General features: G+C 43.4%; 1 protein-coding gene and 1 long non-coding RNA gene across 5 annotated transcripts in view; one reads left to right on the top strand and one right to left on the bottom strand.

Moving 5' to 3' along the window:
• LOC132670999 (BEN domain-containing protein 5) overlaps positions 1–21,211 on the top strand; it is a 1,465,258-nt gene that overhangs the window by 1,386,642 nt on the left and 57,405 nt on the right. For all 4 annotated transcript variants that reach the window (XM_060621418.2, XM_060621420.3, XM_060621417.2 and 1 more), the window contains exons 10-11: positions 16,614–16,766; positions 19,188–19,350. In XM_060621418.2, coding sequence (XP_060477401.1) covers positions 16,614–16,766; positions 19,188–19,350 — 316 coding nt within the window. The remainder of the gene's footprint in view (positions 1–16,613; positions 16,767–19,187; positions 19,351–21,211) is intronic.
• On the bottom strand, positions 794–7,909 carry LOC132671010 (uncharacterized). Its single transcript, XR_009606948.2, has 3 exons — positions 7,756–7,909; positions 7,236–7,318; positions 794–2,062 (listed from the first exon to the last, which is right to left on the bottom strand). It is a non-coding gene; the product is annotated as an uncharacterized LOC132671010 (long non-coding RNA).

Genomic DNA, 21,211 nt, shown 5'->3' on the forward strand with positions numbered 1-21,211 from the left:
CCCTTCTTTTTTCATGACCTCTGCTCGCGCTGCCTCATAGCAGTGTCTCCTATATGCAGACATCAGCTACACCCCCTTTGTCTCTGAGGGCACTCAGGGACTGCACATGGGGGCAGTGAAACCCTTTCAATGGCCTGTGAGACCCACTTGATCTGGCCCTCCATTATCTGTCTACATGTCTCCCATGACTCTACTCACTCTTCTCCTGGGACACTGACTAGCTTGTTCTTCAGTGAACTCTCTAGGCATGCTCCTGCCTGACGGGCTTCCTATTGGCACTTACCCCAGTCTCACTCCAAGGTGTATGTATCATTTTCTCTCATTATAAATTGATCATTCTGGCTACAGGATGGAGAGTGGATCTGGGTGCTAAGGGAGGGAAGGAGGTGTTGGAGTGCAAACAGGTCAGCTGGGTGGCTACTCAGGAGTTCAGAACCACAATAGCCAATGTCAGTAAGCCAAGCTGGTGGCCTCCTTGCCCAGAGCCTCACAGATAGTTAAGCATCAGAGCTGGAACAACCTTTAGAGCGTTCTTTGCATCTAGTGAGAGTCCTTGTTTGAAGAAGGATAAAACTGGGGCACAGAGGCAAGAAGGTCATTTTGGAAGTTTGGCCAAGTTCCCTAACAAGAGCTTCTGTCCACTGCTATGATCTTTTCTCTGCATTGCAAGACCATCGTAAAAATAGAGATTTTACTATCACCAACCTTCTTGCCTCCATCCCAATCCTGCTTTCATTTTTTAGAGACAGCCCCTGTTTTCTTAAAGGCCACAGAATCACCTAAAAGGCAGGAATTCAGTTCTCCCTAAACAAATCAATTTTTACAAAGAATGAGCAAATCTTCCCCCAGAAATCTGAGTATGGCCTCCAGAGAATACAGAAATTCATACAAGATGTCTTAGAAGAAGATAGAAAAATCTTATTCCATTTTTTAGAGATGAAGGAAAAACACACACACACAAAAGCCCAAACATAATTTTTCCGATGGCTGATAATATTCTTCTCTCATCTCTCATTTCCCCACAACTATTTTGTCTTGGGCTCCTGGAGCCTGTGGGAAAGCTGCTGTGTGATTTTTATCTCTATGATTAAAGTGTTACACTTTATTGAGTTCTTTACATCAGCAGCAAAATCTGCAATGCAGGATTTTACATAACACCTCATTTTCTTCCTGCACCATTACTGTTATTAACCTGGTGGCAATAAACAGAAAATACAGCTTTGCTTATGATGTACTCTTCATTTTTGTTCCAATAACAAGAAGAAAAATAAAAAGGAAGGAACCAGAGAGAACAGGAAAGAATGTTTTACCCATTGTATCCCTTTGATGCCTGCCCTTTTTGTTCCCTATTCTACAAAGGCAGTTCTCCCAGAAGGTCAAGGGTGGGGGTGGTCTCTGCTCAGGAATGTTTTCTTCTCCATCGTTAACTCAACCATCTACTCATTCATCAAGGATTTCCTCAGCACTTACTATGTGCCAGGCACTGTGCTGGGGGTTAAAAGCACAGAGATTTCCAGTCTTGACCACTGCCTGGCCCAGTGGACGATATAGGTGCCACCACCATAAGAATGACATCATGAGATGAGTATAATAAAAATGTAGGGCTGAGTGAGATGTCAATGAAAGAGGGCATGGTCAAACATATCCAGATGGGTTAAGGAAGTCTCTACAGCAAAAGAGAAGCTTGTACCGGGCCCTGGAGAATGGCTAGGTAGAGCAAGGCCTTCTCAGCTGGAGGAACAACATAAGGAAATATTGGAAGGCACAGAAGAGCATGTCTGGAAGCTGTCAGTTCGGCATGGTGAAAGCATTGGATTCCTGTTAGCAGATGGCAGGAAATGAGGTTGGAGGTGGAGGCAGGTCATTGAGGATTGGATACTCATACACCCAGATACCTCCCATGCCTTGTGTTAATTCACCCTTTGGGCTCCCCTAAGACCCTAAAATTAGAGGATCAAAGCATAATGATATAGCAGAGTAACTTGTACTGTGGCCAGAAGATATGGGTTTTATCCTTGGCTCTGCTTCTTCCTCGCTGTGTAATCTCGAGCAGTGTGTTCATCTGTAAAATGGAAATGAGACAATGAGACAAAATGAGCCAATGACTGTAAACAAGTTGTGTCGCTTGTATAGTATTTCATGTGTCAAAGGAAAGGATCCACCCAGCAAAACTCCAGACCATTCAAGAACCGGAGAAGCCATAAACTAATTCTATGTGATTTTAATCAAGGCTTTTCATGTAGATATAGATGTGGGTGAAGGAGCCTGCCCTGTTCTGGCATTTGCCTTCAAACCAGGAGATAAAGCCTGGTTTGTCCCCACACCTCCTTGTCCAACAATTGCTTGACTCTCAAACTGCCCCCTCCCTCCTTGCTGCTCTCTGGCTGAGTGATATGGTCTGTAACAACCAAAATCTTCTATTCAGAGGGAATGAAAACCTGTAGCAAAGGAATGGCTTGAGAACACCCCTGCTCTCATCCCATTTGGGGCACCCAAATGTTTGAATATGTGTATTTAGGTGTCTGGTTTTTTTAAAAACTCTTGTTCTGATTTTATATCCGATGAAAATGTACAATGCTTATGTTTAACTGTATTGATAAGGAGCTCCAGTTTTATAGGCAACACATAGATTACATGGAGAAATATGTTTCTTTTGCTCAAATAGCCATGCTTAGGGAAAAATCAATTCATTTGTATCAAAATGTCATAATCCAAGACCATAGACCTTCTGACAGCATCTTCCTCCAACTGCAGACAAGTACCTAGGAGGCAAACCTCCATCACACCAAAAGATGATGGCAGCACCAATCTCAGGGAATGGCCCCACCTTCCACTCAGCCACCCAAGCCAGAAACCTGAATTTAGGTTTCTGTCTGAATTTAGGTCCCATGTCCAGCATTGTCAGTCTTATTTTACCATAGGTTTCAAATACGTACCCTTCTTCTCTCCCTCCCTGCCCCTGCTTGAATTCAGAAGCTTATTATTTTTCAGTCAGTTCCCACTTGGACTATAACAGAAATGTCCTAACTATTCCACATGCTTTTGAGTCTTATAACCTCTTATTCTTCCTCAACAAAGCCTCCGGAAAAATCTTTCTAGAATGCAGTGCAAACATAATCAAGTTGTACTTTCATAAAATACTTCTCTATATTTTCTACTTTATAGGAAAAGTCCTTAGTGGCTTACAAGGCCTTCCATGATGAGTCCAAGGAAGCCTCTTCATCGTACTCTTCCATCATGCCAAACACGTTATATGTCCCTTAGTGGGCTGGGTGTTTTGGGTCCTGTGAGTTTTGCTCACATAGCTCCCTTTGTCTAAAATGTCTTTCTTCCCATTGGGGGCTCTTTTCCTTTTCATCCACTTGGTGAACACCTTCTTGTGTTTCAATACCTTGTTCAACAGCCACCTCCTCTGCACAGTCTTTCCTGACCACCCAATAAGTTGATGGTTCCTTCAGCTGTATCTTCACCCAGTCTCCACGTACATCTCTCTGAGTCCCTGAAAGAAAGGCTGATGTACTTGTTCCCTTGCCTGTCTTCCCCCCAACCACACTATGGAAAGGAAGAGGTGGGAAGGGGGGACCAGAGGAGAGAAGGGATGAAAAGAGAGAAGAAAGAGGGGCAAGATGAGAGAGGGGGAGAAGGAACAGAGGAACAAATATAGGATCTGTCTGCACCTTTCTCCCCACCACCCCATCCTCAGCCGCCCACACTGAATAAAGCAGCCAGGAACCACTTTATTTTTCTCCAAGATAAAGTACATAGTTACAGCAGGAATGCTGGCACCCCTGAACACTTCTTTGAATAACAGCAATGCCTACCCTGCCAAAGGGGAAGACTTCATTTTAATGGGGAAATAATTGAACTTCAGTCTTACAGTAGGCTCTCACCACACGGCCATGCCAAGGAAAAGGACCATGGACTCAGGTCTTGAAGCAGATAAGGTGGGAAACTGACAGAATCTGTCCTCAGAGGCCAAAGGAAGGAGAGGAAAACAAAAAACAAAAAAACAGTGCAAAGCAGAAAGATCAGACAATTGAAAGATATGACTCTCAGGGTATAATGGGCCACAAAAAGTCACCAAATCCATTCTCTAAATGAATGAAGAAGAGGGATGAATGAATTGAAAAGAGGGAAAGAAACTTCTCTAGGGTCACAGAGCAGGTTAGTAGGAGAGCCAAGATGAGTTTCCTGGGAAGAAAAGAATTAAGATTTACTGAGGACTTCCCAAACCCCAGCTCAGTGATTAGACATATATTTTTATCTCCCTGGATCAGCTAACAACCTCCTACAGGAGATGTCTCCAAGCATTCAGGCCACACATATTTATTGAGTTCCTAACATGTTCCTGGGGGTGCCCTAGTTTCATCAGCCTTTGATTTATAATGAAGCAACATTAACTTTTAATTATGAAATTAAAATGTCCCTCGGCTCTCACAAGCTTACATATTATATCTCCATTCTCTTCTTAGTTTGTCTTTCTGCTCAGACTGGGGCTTTCTGCAGGGAGGTCTGGCTTTTCCACTTGTATCTGTGTCCATTCTTGATGTAGGTGTGAGCACCTGGGGTGACCCCCAAGGGTAAGGAGCAAGCAAAGGCTTTGGATGCAGTGAGATGTAACTTAGAATCCAGTTGAGTTCCTTTTTTGCTATGAGATCTTGAGAAGCCTGGCTCTGAGATTCTCTGAGAAACCAAGCTCCCATTTACTTCAGTGGATTGTTGAGAGAATCACATGAGCTAATTGGTGTGAGAATGGTTTATAAACTCTACAAATGTGTAAGACAATGGTTATTGTCAATAGACATCCCACTGAACAGGGAAGAAATTTACATTTATGTAAACTGGGTCCTGTGTTCCTATAACTCCTGTATGTCTGTTCAAATCTTCCATTGTATACACAGTTTTAAAATGTCCATCCTCCTTGCAGGGTTTTGAGCTTAAGGAGGTCCATATCTGTGGTGCCTTGCACAGCACCTCCTCATAGTATCTATCACTGTATAATTGAAAAATATGTATTAAAAGTGTATAAACTGCCAGACATTTTGCTAGGCACAAAACCAGGTACTTCATTTAACTTCATAGCAATCCTTTGAGGTTGGAATTATTATCCTCACTTTTTAGTCAAGGAAACTGAGGCTCAGAGAGGGAAAGTAACTTCTACAGGTCCTAAAGCTCACCCATGGCTAAGCTGACACTTAAAGCCAAGTCTACAGAACCCCAAACCATCCTACTCCATGACTACACTTCTTCTGTCATCATCATCATTGTGACGGTCAACGTTGGGTTCACCAATCACTGCTATGGAGAGTAGGAGACAGACCAGGACTGTTTTGCCCTGGGAAGATCTGTTATGAACCCAGACCATCTGTGCTGAGCCTCTGGTCTCTCTCCCTTTTTTAGGGTAAAGGTGAAGGAGGAGGTAGAAAAAGAGGAAAGCTTCCTCCTAGGTTATTAGAAGGAGGAGATGCAGAAACGGCTCTATTTACATGCAGATCCGACTTTTCACTTCTAAGGAGGGTAGGATTGTAAGAGACAAATTGGAAGTAGGAAAATGTTTTTATTCCTCATCTTGCTGCTACTGGTGATTTTTCCCTACACCCATGCATGACTCACAAATTTCCTTTGTCCTGAAAGAGGCCTCAGATGGAGAGGCTGAGCCTTTATAAGTAGCTTAGAGATGAAGAGCTTAGCCCTAGGGTCAGAAAGACTTGAGTTTGAATCTCAACCCTGCCACTTGCAAGCTTTTTGCTTTGTTTTCCTCCTGAGATTATAACAGTACTTAACTCATAGGATTGTTACCAGAATTGCTACAAGGCCACACATAGGAAGCACTCAATAAATGTCAGTTGCTTTTGATGATGTCATGGTTAAGAACATGGACCACAGAGCCAGTCAGCTTGGGTTCTGCCAGTTCCCACTGTGTAACCTGGGGGTTCTTTCGCAGGTTACCTCAACTTTGCTATTCATCAGTTTCCTCATTTGTAAATGATGTTTCTATCTGAGGGGGTTGTGGCAGGAGTAACAGGGTGGTGGTAAGCACTATGTTGTTATTACTATCTTCCTTTCATACCTCCTTGAGTTAGAATCTAGGCCCTAAAACTCCTAATACCATACCTCTTCCTCTGCCCCTTTCTCTGAGGCCAGGATACCTGGATTCATTCATTCATGATGCACTTAGTCACTCAGCAAATGTCCCCTGAGTACCTACTGTGTGGTAGGCCCTACAATACACCCTGGGGATACAGGAGTGAACCAGGCGTGGTCCTAGACCTTAGTGGGTTCTTCACAAACTACTCCCTCCTTCTTAAAACCATTTTTTTTGCTCTTGGTTTTCTTGAAACCACACTGTCCATGTTCCCTCCTATTTCCCTGCTACTCCATAGTCTCCTTCACTTCATCATCTACCTAAACTCTCAGCTTAAGGGGCCCCAGAGACACCGCTGTGCTAACCAGGCCTATGTTCATACCTCTAGGACAGCCCTCTCTCCAGGGCCCCAGGGTCTTATGTGTAACTGCCTACTTGACACACCCAGTCTGGTGTCCACCAGCCGCTTCAAACAGCAGAGATATCTCTGACAACCAGCCCAGCTGGTCCCCGTCCCAGTCTTCTCCATCTCTCAGTTGCTCAAGTCACAAACCCTATATCTGTCTTTGATTCTCCTGCATACAATCCATGCACAGGTCCTACAGAGGTGAGGCCAACAGATTGATCAAATATTCCCTTCTCTTTTCATCACCACCAGCCCACTCTCATTTAAGCTCCTATGGTTTCTAGAGGGAGCTGTTCAAAAGCTTCCACACAGGTCCCTAAAATCCATTATCTGCACTACAGGCAAGGGAATCCCTGTTAAACATTCCCTGTTAAAATGGCTTTTCATTGTACATAGGACAAGCTCCAAACTCTGACCCCAGGCTACAAAGCTCTGAGTGAGCTGCACCCTATGAACCTCCCCAGGCACACCTTCAGTGTTCATCACAATCCCTCCGTGAGCCATCCCTCTGGTCTTTGGAAGTGCCACACTCGTCCTTGCTTGCAGGTCCTTATTTGCCCAGAATTCTCCCACCAGCCTCATTGAACAGCTCATTCTTATCATCCTTCAAGGCTCAGCTCACATGTCAGAGGACTTTCCTGATCACACCAACTAAAGTAGACCCAGTCCCCATCCACTCGGTTACTCGCCATCCTGTGGCTCCCCTTAGTGCATTCCAAGCGTGTATTACAAATCTGGGATCACCTTGTTTAGTTGCTGTTCACGGTCTTCATCCCCATTAGCTCCTCGAAGTCAGGAACCTTGTCTGTTTTGTTCAACTCTGGGTCCTAGAAACAGTAAGTTCACAGCAAATATTTGTCAAATGAATGAATGAATAAATGAATGAATGAATAAACTGGATGACAAATACTTTATCACAGGGATATTTTTAAAATCTATGGGAGTCCAGAAAAGAGAACTGCTGTCCCTGAGAGGGTCAAAGAAGTCCTCTTGGACAAAGAGCCATTGGGCCTAGTAGTGAAAGATGAGCAAGCTGTTACCATCAGGGGGAAAGGGATGGGAGGGACAGGCATTCCCACCTGCAGGAATGGCAGGCACAGAAGCATGGAGTAGGAGAATGTGTGCTGGGGAAGTTGCAGGTAGGGCGGGAGCAGAAGATGGAGAAAGGCAAGAAAGGAAGTACCGGAGCCCATCCCCCATGCCCTAGGCTAGCTCTCCAGGCGTCCTATGCACCTGTTCTTCTTATTGCCCCCCATTGACTCACCACATCCTGTTTTTGTGACTAGAAGTGCTGTCCAGCCATATTCAGGGTGCACCTGAGCAGAGAAGCCTTAAATGTGCCGCTTCAGAGATCAAGATTATGCATGATAAAGGACAGTGACTCTGTTTTGTTTGCTTGATTTGCTCAGTTGTTTTTAAAGAAAAAGTTCTCAGTTTTTCTGAAAAATTCTTCTGCCTTAGGACATGTACCCTGACTTCCATAAACATCTGCTTTACCTTTTTTATTTTCCTTTAGCTTCATATTTATTGTGCTGAATTTTTTTTCCTACTTTGACTTTAAAAAACACAGGGAAATATTTTCGTTGATAATAAATAGATTTGGGGTTTTTTTTTTTTTGCCTGAGGCCCATGGGGAAACAGCTCCCTGGGGCACATCTTAGCGAGGAAGCTGTCTGGAAGGTCTGGAATGCTGCTTGCCCCTCCACCCAGCCTCCCAGTGCCATTCTAGAGGCTAAGCCTGTGAGGATCAGTCCACAGACCTCCCAGCCCCTCAGCCCAGGGATGAAGGAAACTGCATAGTCTTAGGAGGTCTTGCCCTCCTAAGATCAGCGTGATTGCCTTGCTAGACTATAAGCCCCTGAGAGCACAGCAGGATGCAGAGCACGGTCTGGAAACCAGAAGGACCCAGGCCCCTGCTCTGCCACTTCCTGCTGCATAATGCAGGGCTGGCTACTTATGCTCCCTGCTCTCCGAGCTTCAGCCCCCTCCTCCTTGAGAAGGGATAACAAAGCAGCTCACCCTTCCCATTTGTCCTTATCCCTGCCAAGCTTCAGTTCCTTTCTGCTCGCCAAACCTGAGAGAAACCCCGCTGCCCTTCCTGGGTCTGATTTCCCTTCCTTTGCTGGGCTGAATATGTGATAAATCCTGAAGAGCTGTTCAAATGTGAAGGAGTCAGCACCACAGCACGGCACCAAGCTCAGATTTGAGAAGCAGGGAAGCAGCTCAGAACGTAGGGGGGAAGAAACAACCCATTTCCTCCCTGGTGTCTAGGAGGAAGCAAACCCCACACTAAATTATGTTGCAAATATGCCCTAAGGTAGTTTTAATTTTATTGGTACTGATTTTAATTTACTCTTCAGGCCCCTGATAGCAGGATGAGCTGTTGGCTGCTGGCAAGGGGATGGCCCTTCATCACTTGGTTTTAATTAAGGTTCTTAAGTTTGGAAGGAAAGAACAGAGATGCTTTCTTTCACTTCTAATCTCAGTCCCAGGTTGTAATTAAGGGCCCTGTATTAGCAACACACCCCGTGCTCTGGCTTGGCCACAGAAAGGTACCTCGTTTGACTGCTGGGAAAAACTTAAGATGCACCTGTTTGGTCATATAATTCACTCATTCTTCCATCACTTTATTTTATATTCATTCCTTTGCCAACCCTTTAAAGATAACCTACCATACACCAGGCCTTGTTCTAGTCCTGTGGATTTAAAAACCCAACAATGTATGGTCCCTGTCCTGAATGGGAGATGGGAATAAACAAAGCATTTGTATGCCACTCTCTCATGAGAGAGAGAGAGCTGTACCTTGGATTATGAGAGCACAAAGGAGGCTGTTACCTTATCCAGAGGAATAAAATAGGCTATTTGAATTGAGATTTTATTTTTATTTTTTAATGTTTATTTATTTTTGAGAGAGAAAGAGAGAGAGAGCACACACACAAGTAGGGGAGGGGCAGAGAGAGAGGGAGACACAGAATCCGAAGCAGGCTCCAGGCTCTAAGCTGTCGGCACAGAGCTCCATGCGGGGCTCAAACCCATGATCCGTTGAGATCATGACCTGTGTCAAAGTCAGATGCTTAACCCACTGAGCCACCCATGTGTCCCTGAATTGAGATTTTATACTAGTCAGATGAATAATATTAGCTGCTATAATAAGCAATCCCCAAATTTCAGTGGCTTAATACAATGAAATGTCATCATAGTCTGATGCAGATCAAAAGGCTCTCCTGGCCACTTTCCTCCCAGTGGTGACTCAGGGACATAGGCTTCTTCCTTCTTATGACACCATTGTTTTTACATGTAACTTCCATGCATAAGAACAAGAGAGAATGTGGGTGATTGTGTATGAGTGTTATGGTCAGGTCTGGAAGTGGCAATTGTCACCACTGCTGTCATCCCATTTGATCCCAGCCAAATAGCAAAGGAGACTGGGAAGTGTCCTCCATGGTCCAGGAAAAGGAAATGAGACTGATGAGCATCCATTCAGTTTCTGCCTCACATTTTAAGCTTGTATCAAAGTTAGTCAGATAAAGAGAAACTGTATCCCGGGCAAAGGAGATTATTTATTGTGTGTAAATGTGAAGCCGGAGTCCTGAGCATAGCAGTGCGAGGTACTGCCGGTCATTCCACAGGACTGGCGCGGACAGTGTGAGACCAGAAATGTCAAGAGCTGAGACTAGACAGAGGACAGGGACTGGATCACACAGGCCCTTTTAAAATCTATTAAGGGGCTTGGACTCTATCATGTGAGCAGTAGAGAAATATAGAACAGTTTTTTTTTTTTTAGTTTATTTATTTTTAGAGTGTGTGTGTGTGTGTGTGTGTGTGTGTGCGCGCACGCGCGCGTGCAAGCACATGTGTGCATGGGAGGGAGCAGAGACAAGGGAGAGAGAGAATCCCAAGCAGGCTCCATACTGTCAGTGCAGAGCCCAATGCGGGGCTTCATGTAACCTGAGCCGAAATCAAAAGTCATATACTTAACCTACTAAGTCACCCGGCTTCCCCAAAATACAGAACAGTTTTAACTAGGGAAGTGACATTTATTTGCATTTTAAAAAATCACTCTGAACAGCAAGGGAACCAGGTAAGAAGCTATTGTAGTGGAACAGGTAAAGGTGATGAGACCTGGATCCAACGTGGTCCCTGTCCTCATAGACTCACAGACATACTTATCCGCCAGATTAGGTATAGAATAACAAGCACTGATACCAAGGCCCAAGCAAGCAGCTGTTTGAAGAAGAATGAGGGATTTATTTTAACTGAGGACAAGAAGAAATCATGACAAGTTTAAGGAAGTCATAGCGCCTCTGTCTCATCCAACAACCACTTGTAAAATAAGGAAATTGAGGGGCGCCTGGGTGGCTCAGTCAGTTAAGCATCCAACTTCAGCTCAGGTCAAAATCTCACAGTTGATGAGTTCAAGCCCCTCTTTGGGTTCTGTGCTGACAACTCAGAACCTGGAGCCTGCTTCAGATCCTGTGTCTCCCACTCTCTCTGCCCCTCCCCCGCTTGAACTCTGCCTCTCTCTTAAAAATAAATAAACATTTAAAAAGTTAAAAATAAAATAAGGAAATTGAGGCACAGTGAAGAGTTTCCACTTCTCCATAGTCACAGATTGTGTAGAAACCCTGCTCCTGCCTTCCATGTTCCATCTAACTGGACCACATGAGTCCATAAAGCCAGTTTAGATAGAGAACATAATAAGGACATGGCTGGAATTAGTATTTGTGGTCTTTGGTATTCCCAACAAAGTGGTGGATATGTGCAGTGGAGAGGAAAAAAAACTAAGACCTCAAACTTAGACCCCTATTCAGATAAATTTCCTTTTTTTTTTTTTTTTTTTTTACTCCAGTTCTAGCCCCTAGAGTCTCAGAGTGGGAAGTAGTCTTAGAAACTAATCTTTTACCATTGTTTTGTAAGTACTACTCAATGTAGTACATGAACAAGAAATTAGAAGCATAAAAACTACAGGGGAAATGAGATAGAATTCCTATGTGCAAGTAATAAGTTTACAAACCTGGAAAGTATGTCCCCTTTCTTCACTCCCTCTTTCCAGGCATCCTCACCTCCTCGCTGTTCTTCAAACATGCCGAGTGCGTGTCACATTATGTGGCATGTTGCATTGACTTCTCCTTCTACCTGGAAGACTCTTCTAACTGATAGCCTCAAGACTACCTCTCCTGCTCCATTCATGTTGCTAGTTTTCAAGACCTCTATTCCATTTCTTTACTTTACTTGTCTCCGTGGCCCTAATGCCTCCTGACATCCTGTATATTTATTAATTGATTTGTTTATTCCCTTTCTCTCCTCAAAGAATATAAACTCTTCAAGTTCAAGAACTTTCTGTTGTGTTCATTGCTCTATCCCTAGCACCCAGCACATTCCCTGGTGCATACCCCAATGCCTAGAACACTGTCTGACACATCGTAGGCACCCAGTGATTATTTGTTGAATAAACAAATGAAAATCCAAAAAAATTAAACAAAAAATTACTGCAAATAATAATAGAATTAGTGAGGGGTCGGATATAAATTTAATATGTCGAGAACAAGAGCCTTTATATTTATAAAGAACCATCAGTTAGAAGAGTTAATGGAAGAAAGTATCGTAATTACAGCAGAGAGTGAAAATATAAACTGCCTTGGCATCAAAAATAAATGTTCAGGGTCTATATGAAAACAAAAACAAAAACTTTCAAAATTTCCTACTGTACCCAAGAGAAAATTTGAATAAATGGAAAGTCAAAACATATTCGTGGATTAGAAGGCTCCAACTTATAAGTCAATTCTTCCTATGGTAATACAAAAATCCTGTATGATTATATTTTTGAGAATAGTATTCTCAAATATTGAGAATATTGACAGGGTTTGGGGAGAAAAAACTAAACAAGCTAATTATAAAGATCACATAGAAAAATATGCAAGACAGTAAAGAAAATTTGGGAAAAGAAGCATAGTGAGGTGATAATAGCCTTTCAAATATTAAAATGCATTATAAAACACTAAGTTGAAAAGATATGTACACCCTGTGTTTATTGCAGCATTATTTATAATAGCTAAGGTATGGAAGCAGCCCAAGTGTCCATGAATAAATGAATGGATAAAGATATATATATATATATAGGGGCGCCTGGGTGGCTCAGTCGGTTGAGTGTCTGACTTCAGCTCAGGTCATGATCTCAAGCTCGTGAGTTCCAGCCCCACGTCTGTCTCTGTGCTGACAGCTTGAAGCCTGGAGCATGCTTCATATTCTGTGACTCCCTCTCTCTCTGCCCCTAACCCACTCGCATTCTGTCTCTGTCTCTCTCAAAAATAAACATTAAAAAAAGTTTTAAGATATATATATATATCTTTTAAGATATATATATAATATGTATATAAATATATATATAGTATATATAATATATTATAAAAATATATATATTTATATATAATATATTATAAAAATATATATATTTATATATAATAAATATAAATATAAATTTATATATAAATATATATATATTTAAGATATATGTATATCTCTTTTAAGATATAGATATATATCTCTTTTAAGATAGATATATATATATATATATATATATATATATATATATATATATAATTGGTATATTACTTAGTCATAGAAAGGAATGGGATCTTGAAATCTTGGGATTTGTGATAACAGATGATAACATGGGTAGACCTAGAGGGCATTATGTAAGTGAAATAAGTCAGAGCTCATGCCACATGATTTCACTTTATATATGGAATCTAAAAATCAAAACAAACAAAAAACCCAGAAACAGACCCATGAATATAGAGAACAAACTAGTGGTGGTTGCCTGGGGCAGGGGGTGAGCAAAATGAGTGAAGGGGAGTGGGAGATACAGGCTTCCAGTCATGGAATGAATAAGTAATGAGGAGGAAAGGTACTGCATCAGGAATATAGTCAATGGTATTGTAATAGTGTTGCATAGTGACGGGTGATAACTACACTTAACCATATTAATGAAATAAGATACATTATAAACTTCATATGATTAAAACTGTGTTATAATGAATAGAGAAATGATTAGACCAGAATGAAAAGTCCAAAAATAAACCCAAATACGTACAAAAAAAATGTATATGGTAAAGATGGCTTTTCAAGTCAGTGGAGAAAAGATACACAATTTCATAAATAGTGTGGGACAATAAAGTGTAACCTTACCTCACAGCCTACGTCCACATAAATCAAAATTGCAATGAAATGTTTAACTACAAAAAGTAGAACGATAAAAATAATAGAAGAAACAATGAAAGAATTCAACCCAGAAACCACAAAAGAAAAGATTGATAAATCTGTATAAAAAATTAGCATTTAAAAACTTCCGCATGGAGAAAAGTACTAGTAGAAGTAAAGTCAAAGAACAATGACAAACTGAGCAAAAATATTTTTATACCACACATAAAAGCCAACAATCCGGCTTTCAAAATGGGCAGATAAAATTAACAATTCAAAGAAAATAAAATGCAAATAGTTCATAAACATATGAAAAGACACTTAACCATGTAATAAAAGAGAATTATACTAAGAGAAATTCAGATTAAAGCTAATCTTCAATATCATTTTTCACCCACCAAATTGACAAATACCAAAAGGTTTCATTCCACCCTTGTTGTCAGTGTAATTGCAAAAGAAACATTGAATATTTTGCTAGGGGTATAAATTGGTCCTTCTGAGAGAGTCAGTCTGTCAGTGTTGATCAGCACTGCAAATGCACAGGGGCCCAGAAATTCTGCTTCTTGAAATTTATCTTACATATAATTACATAGGTGAGCTAGCGTATATACAGAGTGAACCACCAAGACATTGCTGGTAACAGGAAAAGGTTGGAAATAATTTAAATGCCTGCCAATAGGAAGCTGGCTAAATAGTTTATATAGGGCTTTTCAAAAGAATGAAGTAATTGTTTATGTACTGAGAAAAAATACCTCCAAGACATGTTAAGAGAAAGGAAGCAGATCTGAAGAGTGTGTTTAGCGTGTTACCGTGTGTGTGTATTGAGAATGTCGGGGAGAGGGTGGATATTTTCTTGTTTGTGCATAAAGTATCTCTGAAAGGCATATGTGAGAACCTACTAACATGAATTGCCTCTGGGGAGTGAAACCAGGTGCCTGGAGATTCATAGGAGCGATATGGAGGTTTCTCCCTATAAATTCTTTCATATCTTTTTGACTTTCGAACCATGTAAATCAATCAATAGTATTTGCTGGTTTTTTAAAGTGAAATCACATTAGGTGCCAGGTGTCAGAATAGGGCAGTAGAAGCCACTCTAGAATGTTATCAGAAGAACCAGGTTCTAATTCTTACTCCTTTGCTAACTCGCTGGCCAGCCCTACACAAGCAAGCTCCCCACACAGCGCTGAGCCAGACAAGGTCAAAGCAGCTGGTGTCTAAGACACTCTCCAGTTTGGGTGTTCAGAGATATAAACTGCAGCCTCTCCTTACACATTTCTTAAGTCATCTCTCTACCTCCTCCTTTCCTCTGCAACTCATCAAAAGCTCAGAGGAAAAGACAGACAATTGAAGAAAATAAAATTGTGAAGATGACTTTTATAGGGCTCCTGTTGAATCATTGTGTATTCCACCTCCAAAGCTGAAAATGATGAGTTTAATATCACACAGAGCAGTGCATCTTGTATCTCTCAAAAGACAGCTTATGCTACCCAGAGAGTTGGGAGCTCGGCAAGACGTAATTTTTCACTCCAACTCTGAGGCAAATGAAATGACAGTCACCAGGCCCACATTCTAGAAGCAACATGGTTTTCATTTGGTGGTAACTTCATTTCAAAGTGTCCCAAAGAGAGAGAGCTCTTCTAAGTGTGGACTTTCTTTCCCAGGAACACATACTAGAAAAGGGATGGAAAGGTGGCCAGATTTTTCCGTGACTGTTTCTAGAGTTGGCCATTGATGGCGATAAGTTAACTGCACCAGGGATCAGGAGACCTGGGCTTTTTTAGCCTTAGTTATGCCAGGTTGGACAAGTCTCTTTCATACTTGGAGCCTCTGCTACTCTCAGAAAGGATTATCAGGTATACACTGTGCTGATATCTTGGAAGAGAAAGTCAGATTTGAGGAACATGAAAGATTTATGGGCCAAAAAATTCCCTAATTCTTGCCAGTCCATTCTGGTGTCTAGGGCAATCTCCCTGGGGTTGCCTGTGCAGTCATACTGCATACAGCGCCTGAATATCATCCTTCATGTCCAGGAACTGGGCTGTTTAGAGACATCTCCCTACCTTCAGGGAGTTCCTTGGTGGAAACACTAGCAAATAATACCGTTTCAGGCTAGGGAATGCCTTAAATATGTATAAGTGGAGAGCAGAGAAAGACTAGTCAAAGTCATCTTTACAGATTACAGAGCATAGTGTGTATTGTTTTTTTCCATGCACTATTTATATATTATTGGACAGTAGGTGTGGTAACATCTAATGAGGTTAAATAAAAGAATTAACTAATATGTCGTACATAAAGCTCCCAGAATCATGCTTGGCATGCATTAAATATGCAGTAAATGATAGTAATTTTTATTGCAGTGTTTGGTTCCCAGTATAACTTCTCTGAGGTTGGAGTTAAAATACCCATTTGTCTAAATAAGAAAGCTGAGACTCAGAGTAGGGCAGTGATCTACCCCAGACCTCCTCAGCTAGAAATGGCTCAGTCAGGCCAAAACTATAAGCAAGCCCAATGTAAATGCAATTATGTTACCTAAAAGGTATTTCTCATTGATCGGAAAAACAAAGTCTGCTAGTGCCTTTAGTCATGAATGTATTAACTGTTCTGGGTAAGCAACATTAAGCCTTAACCCAACAAAGCCCTCACCTCTTGAAGAAGGATGCTACTAACTATAGTGTTCTCAGACCTTGGGGGCAGATGGTGTTAAAAGTGGGGAGAAATTGATCCTCACGGCTCTCAACCCCTCCAATCACATTGCAGACGACTGCTAAATCTGCTGACACGTAGGCCCGGCTCAGAAGGAAGTATGTGAGCGTGTGTGTGTGTGTGTGTGCGCGCACGTTCATGCACCATGTTTAGTGTCTGATCCTTTAAGGCAAGCTCTGTGACCCCAGACTTCTCATTTGTCATCCTTTCTCTCAACAGAAAACAAGCCTGGAGTTTTATATTGACATACACGCCCACTCCACCATGATGAATGGCTTCATGTACGGCAACATCTTTGAGGATGAGGAACGGTTCCAGAGGCAGGCCATTTTCCCCAAGCTCCTCTGCCAGAATGCTGAAGACTTCTCCTACGTAAGTCGAGGGTTCTCTCTCAGCATGCCCCCTCTCCGGCCCAGCCCCCTCCCTTTTACTGCCTACCTCTCTTCCTCTTCACTCACTTCAGCTGGGTTTAACATTCACAGACCACCAGCCAGCTCTGTGCCAGGCCCTGTGTGGGCGATAAAGATAGAGGTGAACGAGCTCCGCTCATGCCCTCAAGCAGCCCATTGCATCAGGAGGGAGACTCCAAGGCAGCATGTGGTCTTTCTGAGGAGCTGGCATTTTTTGTTCAGTTGGTCTGACCCCAGCAGTAGCAAGACACGGGACTCACCAAGCCCCCCCACCACCACGTGACAGACCGGACCCTGCCCCAGGGCCTACTTTCACCAGCCCTTTTAGTAGGAGCCTAACATACCTGCTGAAGGGGGGAGGGCAGTGTATGCTCCGCATTGTCTCCCTCCATGACCCTTTCCGGGTCTCAATTTCCTTGTCAGTAATTCATGGGTGATAATGTTCTGCCCTGCCTGCATCACAGCTTCCTGGGAGCACAAACACAGCAATAGACAGCAAAGGAGTCTGCAGACAGTAAGGACTCAGCAGACTCCAGAGGCTGGCTGTTGCTACCCACCTCACACACCGAGAAGACTGCAGCGGCTGTGGACTGGCAGCTAGAATAATTTGCAGCAAGAAGCAGTATTGGAGAGAGGATGAGGAGTAGAGTCAGCATGTGGTGTGGGGACATGGGAGAGAGTTTCTGCACATTTTCCTTTGTTCTGATACTAATTCTCTAAGGCCATTATTTCTGTATGGCCAGAGTGGGAGAGGCCCACAAAGGTCATAGCAATTTTTGAGTTGATGAGCTGAAGGCTTGCCTGCCCATTACTCCAGGCCTGGACATTAGTGGAGATGATGAATTTCTCCATGAGATAAGATGCTTTGAATCTCAGAAGTTCTGAATGCCAGACCCGGGAGGAACTGGACCAGTCTCCTCTTTGCACCCAAGAGATACCCAGGTGGCTCCCCATTTACATCTCTGGGGTAGAAACAACCACACTTGTTTCTGTAGGAATCCATAGGATGGCTAGCCCCAGGCTTTTTGAAACCACTCCAATTTCAGAGCAGGCTGTGGTCTCCTGGATCCACATTCCCTGGGAGGCTGGGCCACAGGCCTCAGAGACCCTCACAGGGGTGAGGTTTCCAAGGCAAACAAAAGGGGCTCGGTCTAGGAGCTTTATTTCTGGCCTTGGCTGATGGTGTTCCTGCACTGCAGCAGCCATCTTAAGAGCTCAAGACCAGGGTCAAAGTAATCTGTCCTCACCCGTCCCTGTCTCTTCTCTGATCCTCAGTACCCAACGTTAAAATGATTTCACTGCATGAACTTCAAGGGTCCTTTCAGACGTGACATTCTAATTTTCTGGTCCCTTGCTTTATCAGAATTCACGCACGCACACACATGCACACGTATCATGTACACATGCACGTGCATGCACACATAGTTTCTCTTCCTTTAAATGTGTCTTTAAATCTCTGCCTTGTCTTGCTATTTTCTTTCTCCCTCTTTTCCTTCTTCTCTTATACTCTGCTGAACAAGACACACATTCTCTTATTAAAAAACCACAGTCTCTTTATTTCCTTAGATCTCTGTGGGTTAGCAGGGAATGTCCTTTAACCTCAGATGAATTACCTCACAGTTCTGTGAAAGAGATGGTATTATCACCTCCACTTTACAGATGAGAAAACTGAGGCTAAACCAAATAAGGCAAGTTGCCCAACATTTCACCTGTCTTTGAACAGAGGACTTGAGATGTTGACCCGCTGGTTCTGTCCTCCCTCTGTCCACCTCCATGGGTGAAGCTGACACTCTTGTGGAGAAACAGCCATGATCCCTACCCTCTGGTGATATCCAGCTGGAGTTCGCCTGCCCCCAGCAGAGGGAGCCATTGTGAAGGAGTGTCAGTGCTTCTGGAGTTACTTACTCCTCGGTTCAACTCTGTGCTGTATCACTTGCCTGCTTCATCTCTGTGAGCCTCATTTTCACACCCAGAGGGGCAAAATTGCAACACCTATGTCAAGGGGTTATTTTGAAGTGTAAATGAGATGCCATGTAGGAAGCAACATTACAAAGTTGCAAGCATTGCCCAAATTTTCATTTTGATTATCATCACAATATAATTGCTTATTGTTCTCTGTCTACGTTTCCTTGCTCCATCTGTCCCCATTCAAATTCCCACAAATATTTGTTAAATGGCAGTTACTATCCAAAGAACTCTGCTGGATGCTTTCATTTAATTCTGTTTGTTTATGTAATCAGTCCCCATAATAACTCTGTGATATGTGGTTAATATCCACTTTTCAGATGAGGAGGCTGAGACCCAAAGGTGTAGTAAGACCCAAGATCCGATAGCCAGCAGGTGCCTGGCCCTGATTCTCTCCTCCCTACTTTGTCTTTCCCAGTCCAGCACATCCTTTAACCGGGATGCTGTGAAAGCAGGAACTGGCCGTCGCTTCCTTGGTGGGCTACTGGACCATACTTCCTATTGCTACACCCTCGAGGTCTCCTTCTACAGCTACATCATCGGGGGCACTACGGCTGCCGTGCCGTACACTGAAGAAGCCTGTATCCTTGGCAGGTTCCCCCCACCCCCACCCCAGGCCTGGGCCAGCCCACATCTAGCCACGAGTATCCAGGTCTGGCAAGATTTAATGGGCAGGCAGGAATCCGACATTCACCTTAGGTGAGGGCTGAGGCTCTGGGGTGAGAATGGAGGCTGGTTATGCTAGCGGCATCTTTGGATTGTCCTGTTTGCCCCTTGCCCTTCTAATGGACACACCCCATCCCAACTGGCTCCGCTACGGCCTTCTGCTGCTCCCATCTCTATCTCCCCTCCACACCCTCACGAGGGAGTACGTCTTCTACCATCTAAGGTATGTAAGCACATAGGCTGGAGAATGACCATCCCCCTGATTGGTGAAGAAGACCTGGGTGGTCTGAACTCCTTCTAACCCTGAACATGTAAAACTATATCTTGTCTTTTCACCTCCCACCTTTTTACGCTTGTGTCATCTTTCTCTTCTCTCTGTTCACCCATTTTCCCCCCCTTGTTCTCTCTCCTCTAGCTCCCCCTCCATTCCTGTCCTGTGTTTTTCTCTCCCTGCTTCTTTTGTCCCCCCCCCCCCGGATTCTCTCTTCTCCCCACCCTCCTCTCCTCTCCTTCTCTCCTCATGCCTCCCCTGTGTCTTCCCTGCCTTCCTTCCCATCCTCTGCACATCTTTCTCTCTGCTTTGACATTCCCCAATTTGCTTTTCCTCTTGGCTTCCTCTTACAATTTCTCCAAAATCCCCCACGCTTGTCATAATGAAACTATTAGAGGTTACTTTCTAGCTTCCTTGAATTTCTAGGGATTATTTAGTCATTCTAGTTTCCTGGGTATTGATTTTAATGTCAAGGTCCATACATAAGGATTGTGACTGATTGTGGCAGCTTTTGCTTCCCTTTATCCTTTTGTTTTTGGATCAACCCATTTCTCCTTTCCTAACACTTAGTTTTCTTAGAGAAAACATTATAGTTGATGGAACAAAATGGAAAGGGATGATATTAACTCTGTATATGTATAATTTCTCTCTCCCTAGAAGTAGAAGTGTTCCTTTTAGCCCTTGTTCAACCCTTGATGAGTGTTCATGGAGTTCCTGCCATATTTTGTTCAGGAAAGCATCCTTTCTGGTCGGGGCATGACTCAGGACTAGTCCACCCAGTCAGTTGCAGCCTGGTGGCCCTGGGGAGTCCAGTTACCTTGCTGAGAACATGGGAGGCAGGGCGATGGCCCCTGACCAAAGGGTGAGAAGCAGGTAGGCCAGGTGTTAGAGCAGTGTTCTGGATCCAGTGGAGCACTGGAGAGATCATAAGAACTGAGAGTCCCTTCCCTGCAGTCACCAAGATTGAGACAGTCACCTTGAAATCTGCTTTGATAACTACTTGGCCTAGCAAGGCCAAGGGAGTAGGCTCTGCTGTGAGACAGAGGATCCTGGCCACTTCTATGTGTCACGTTGCCCCTCCCCACACACACACTTGGTGTGTGCCCATGACTTCTCCAGGACCTGCTAACACCTGTAAAACATGTATAGGTGGTGTTCCACACCACACTTGCTTTGTTCTCCCAGGATGTTGTGGCAAAGGAGATCGAGAGGGTTGCCTGGAAGAAGTATCTGAGCATGTGTACCAAAGGGATTCCACATACTTGTTCCCAGTGAGCCGTAGGTCCCTCCAGAGGAGACCTGCACTTAGTCTGCTGTTGATTTCTGACGTCAGAGGTGCTTTCTTAGCACCTCCCCTGCTTTTGTGTTGAAAGAAAATGTGTTTCTTAGTAGAATGCCCCTCCCTTGCCCCAGGCCCAGGTTTTCTCTTCAACACCCAGTCCTTGTGCATCAAAATAAACACATTGTCAGTACGTGCCAGGAATCATACTAGGCACCCAGGGTAA

The sequence above is a fragment of the Panthera onca genome, chromosome C1 (assembly GCF_046562875.1).
Source record: "Panthera onca isolate mPanOnc1 chromosome C1, mPanOnc1 haplotype 2, whole genome shotgun sequence".
NCBI classification, from domain to species: domain Eukaryota; kingdom Metazoa; phylum Chordata; class Mammalia; order Carnivora; family Felidae; genus Panthera; species Panthera onca.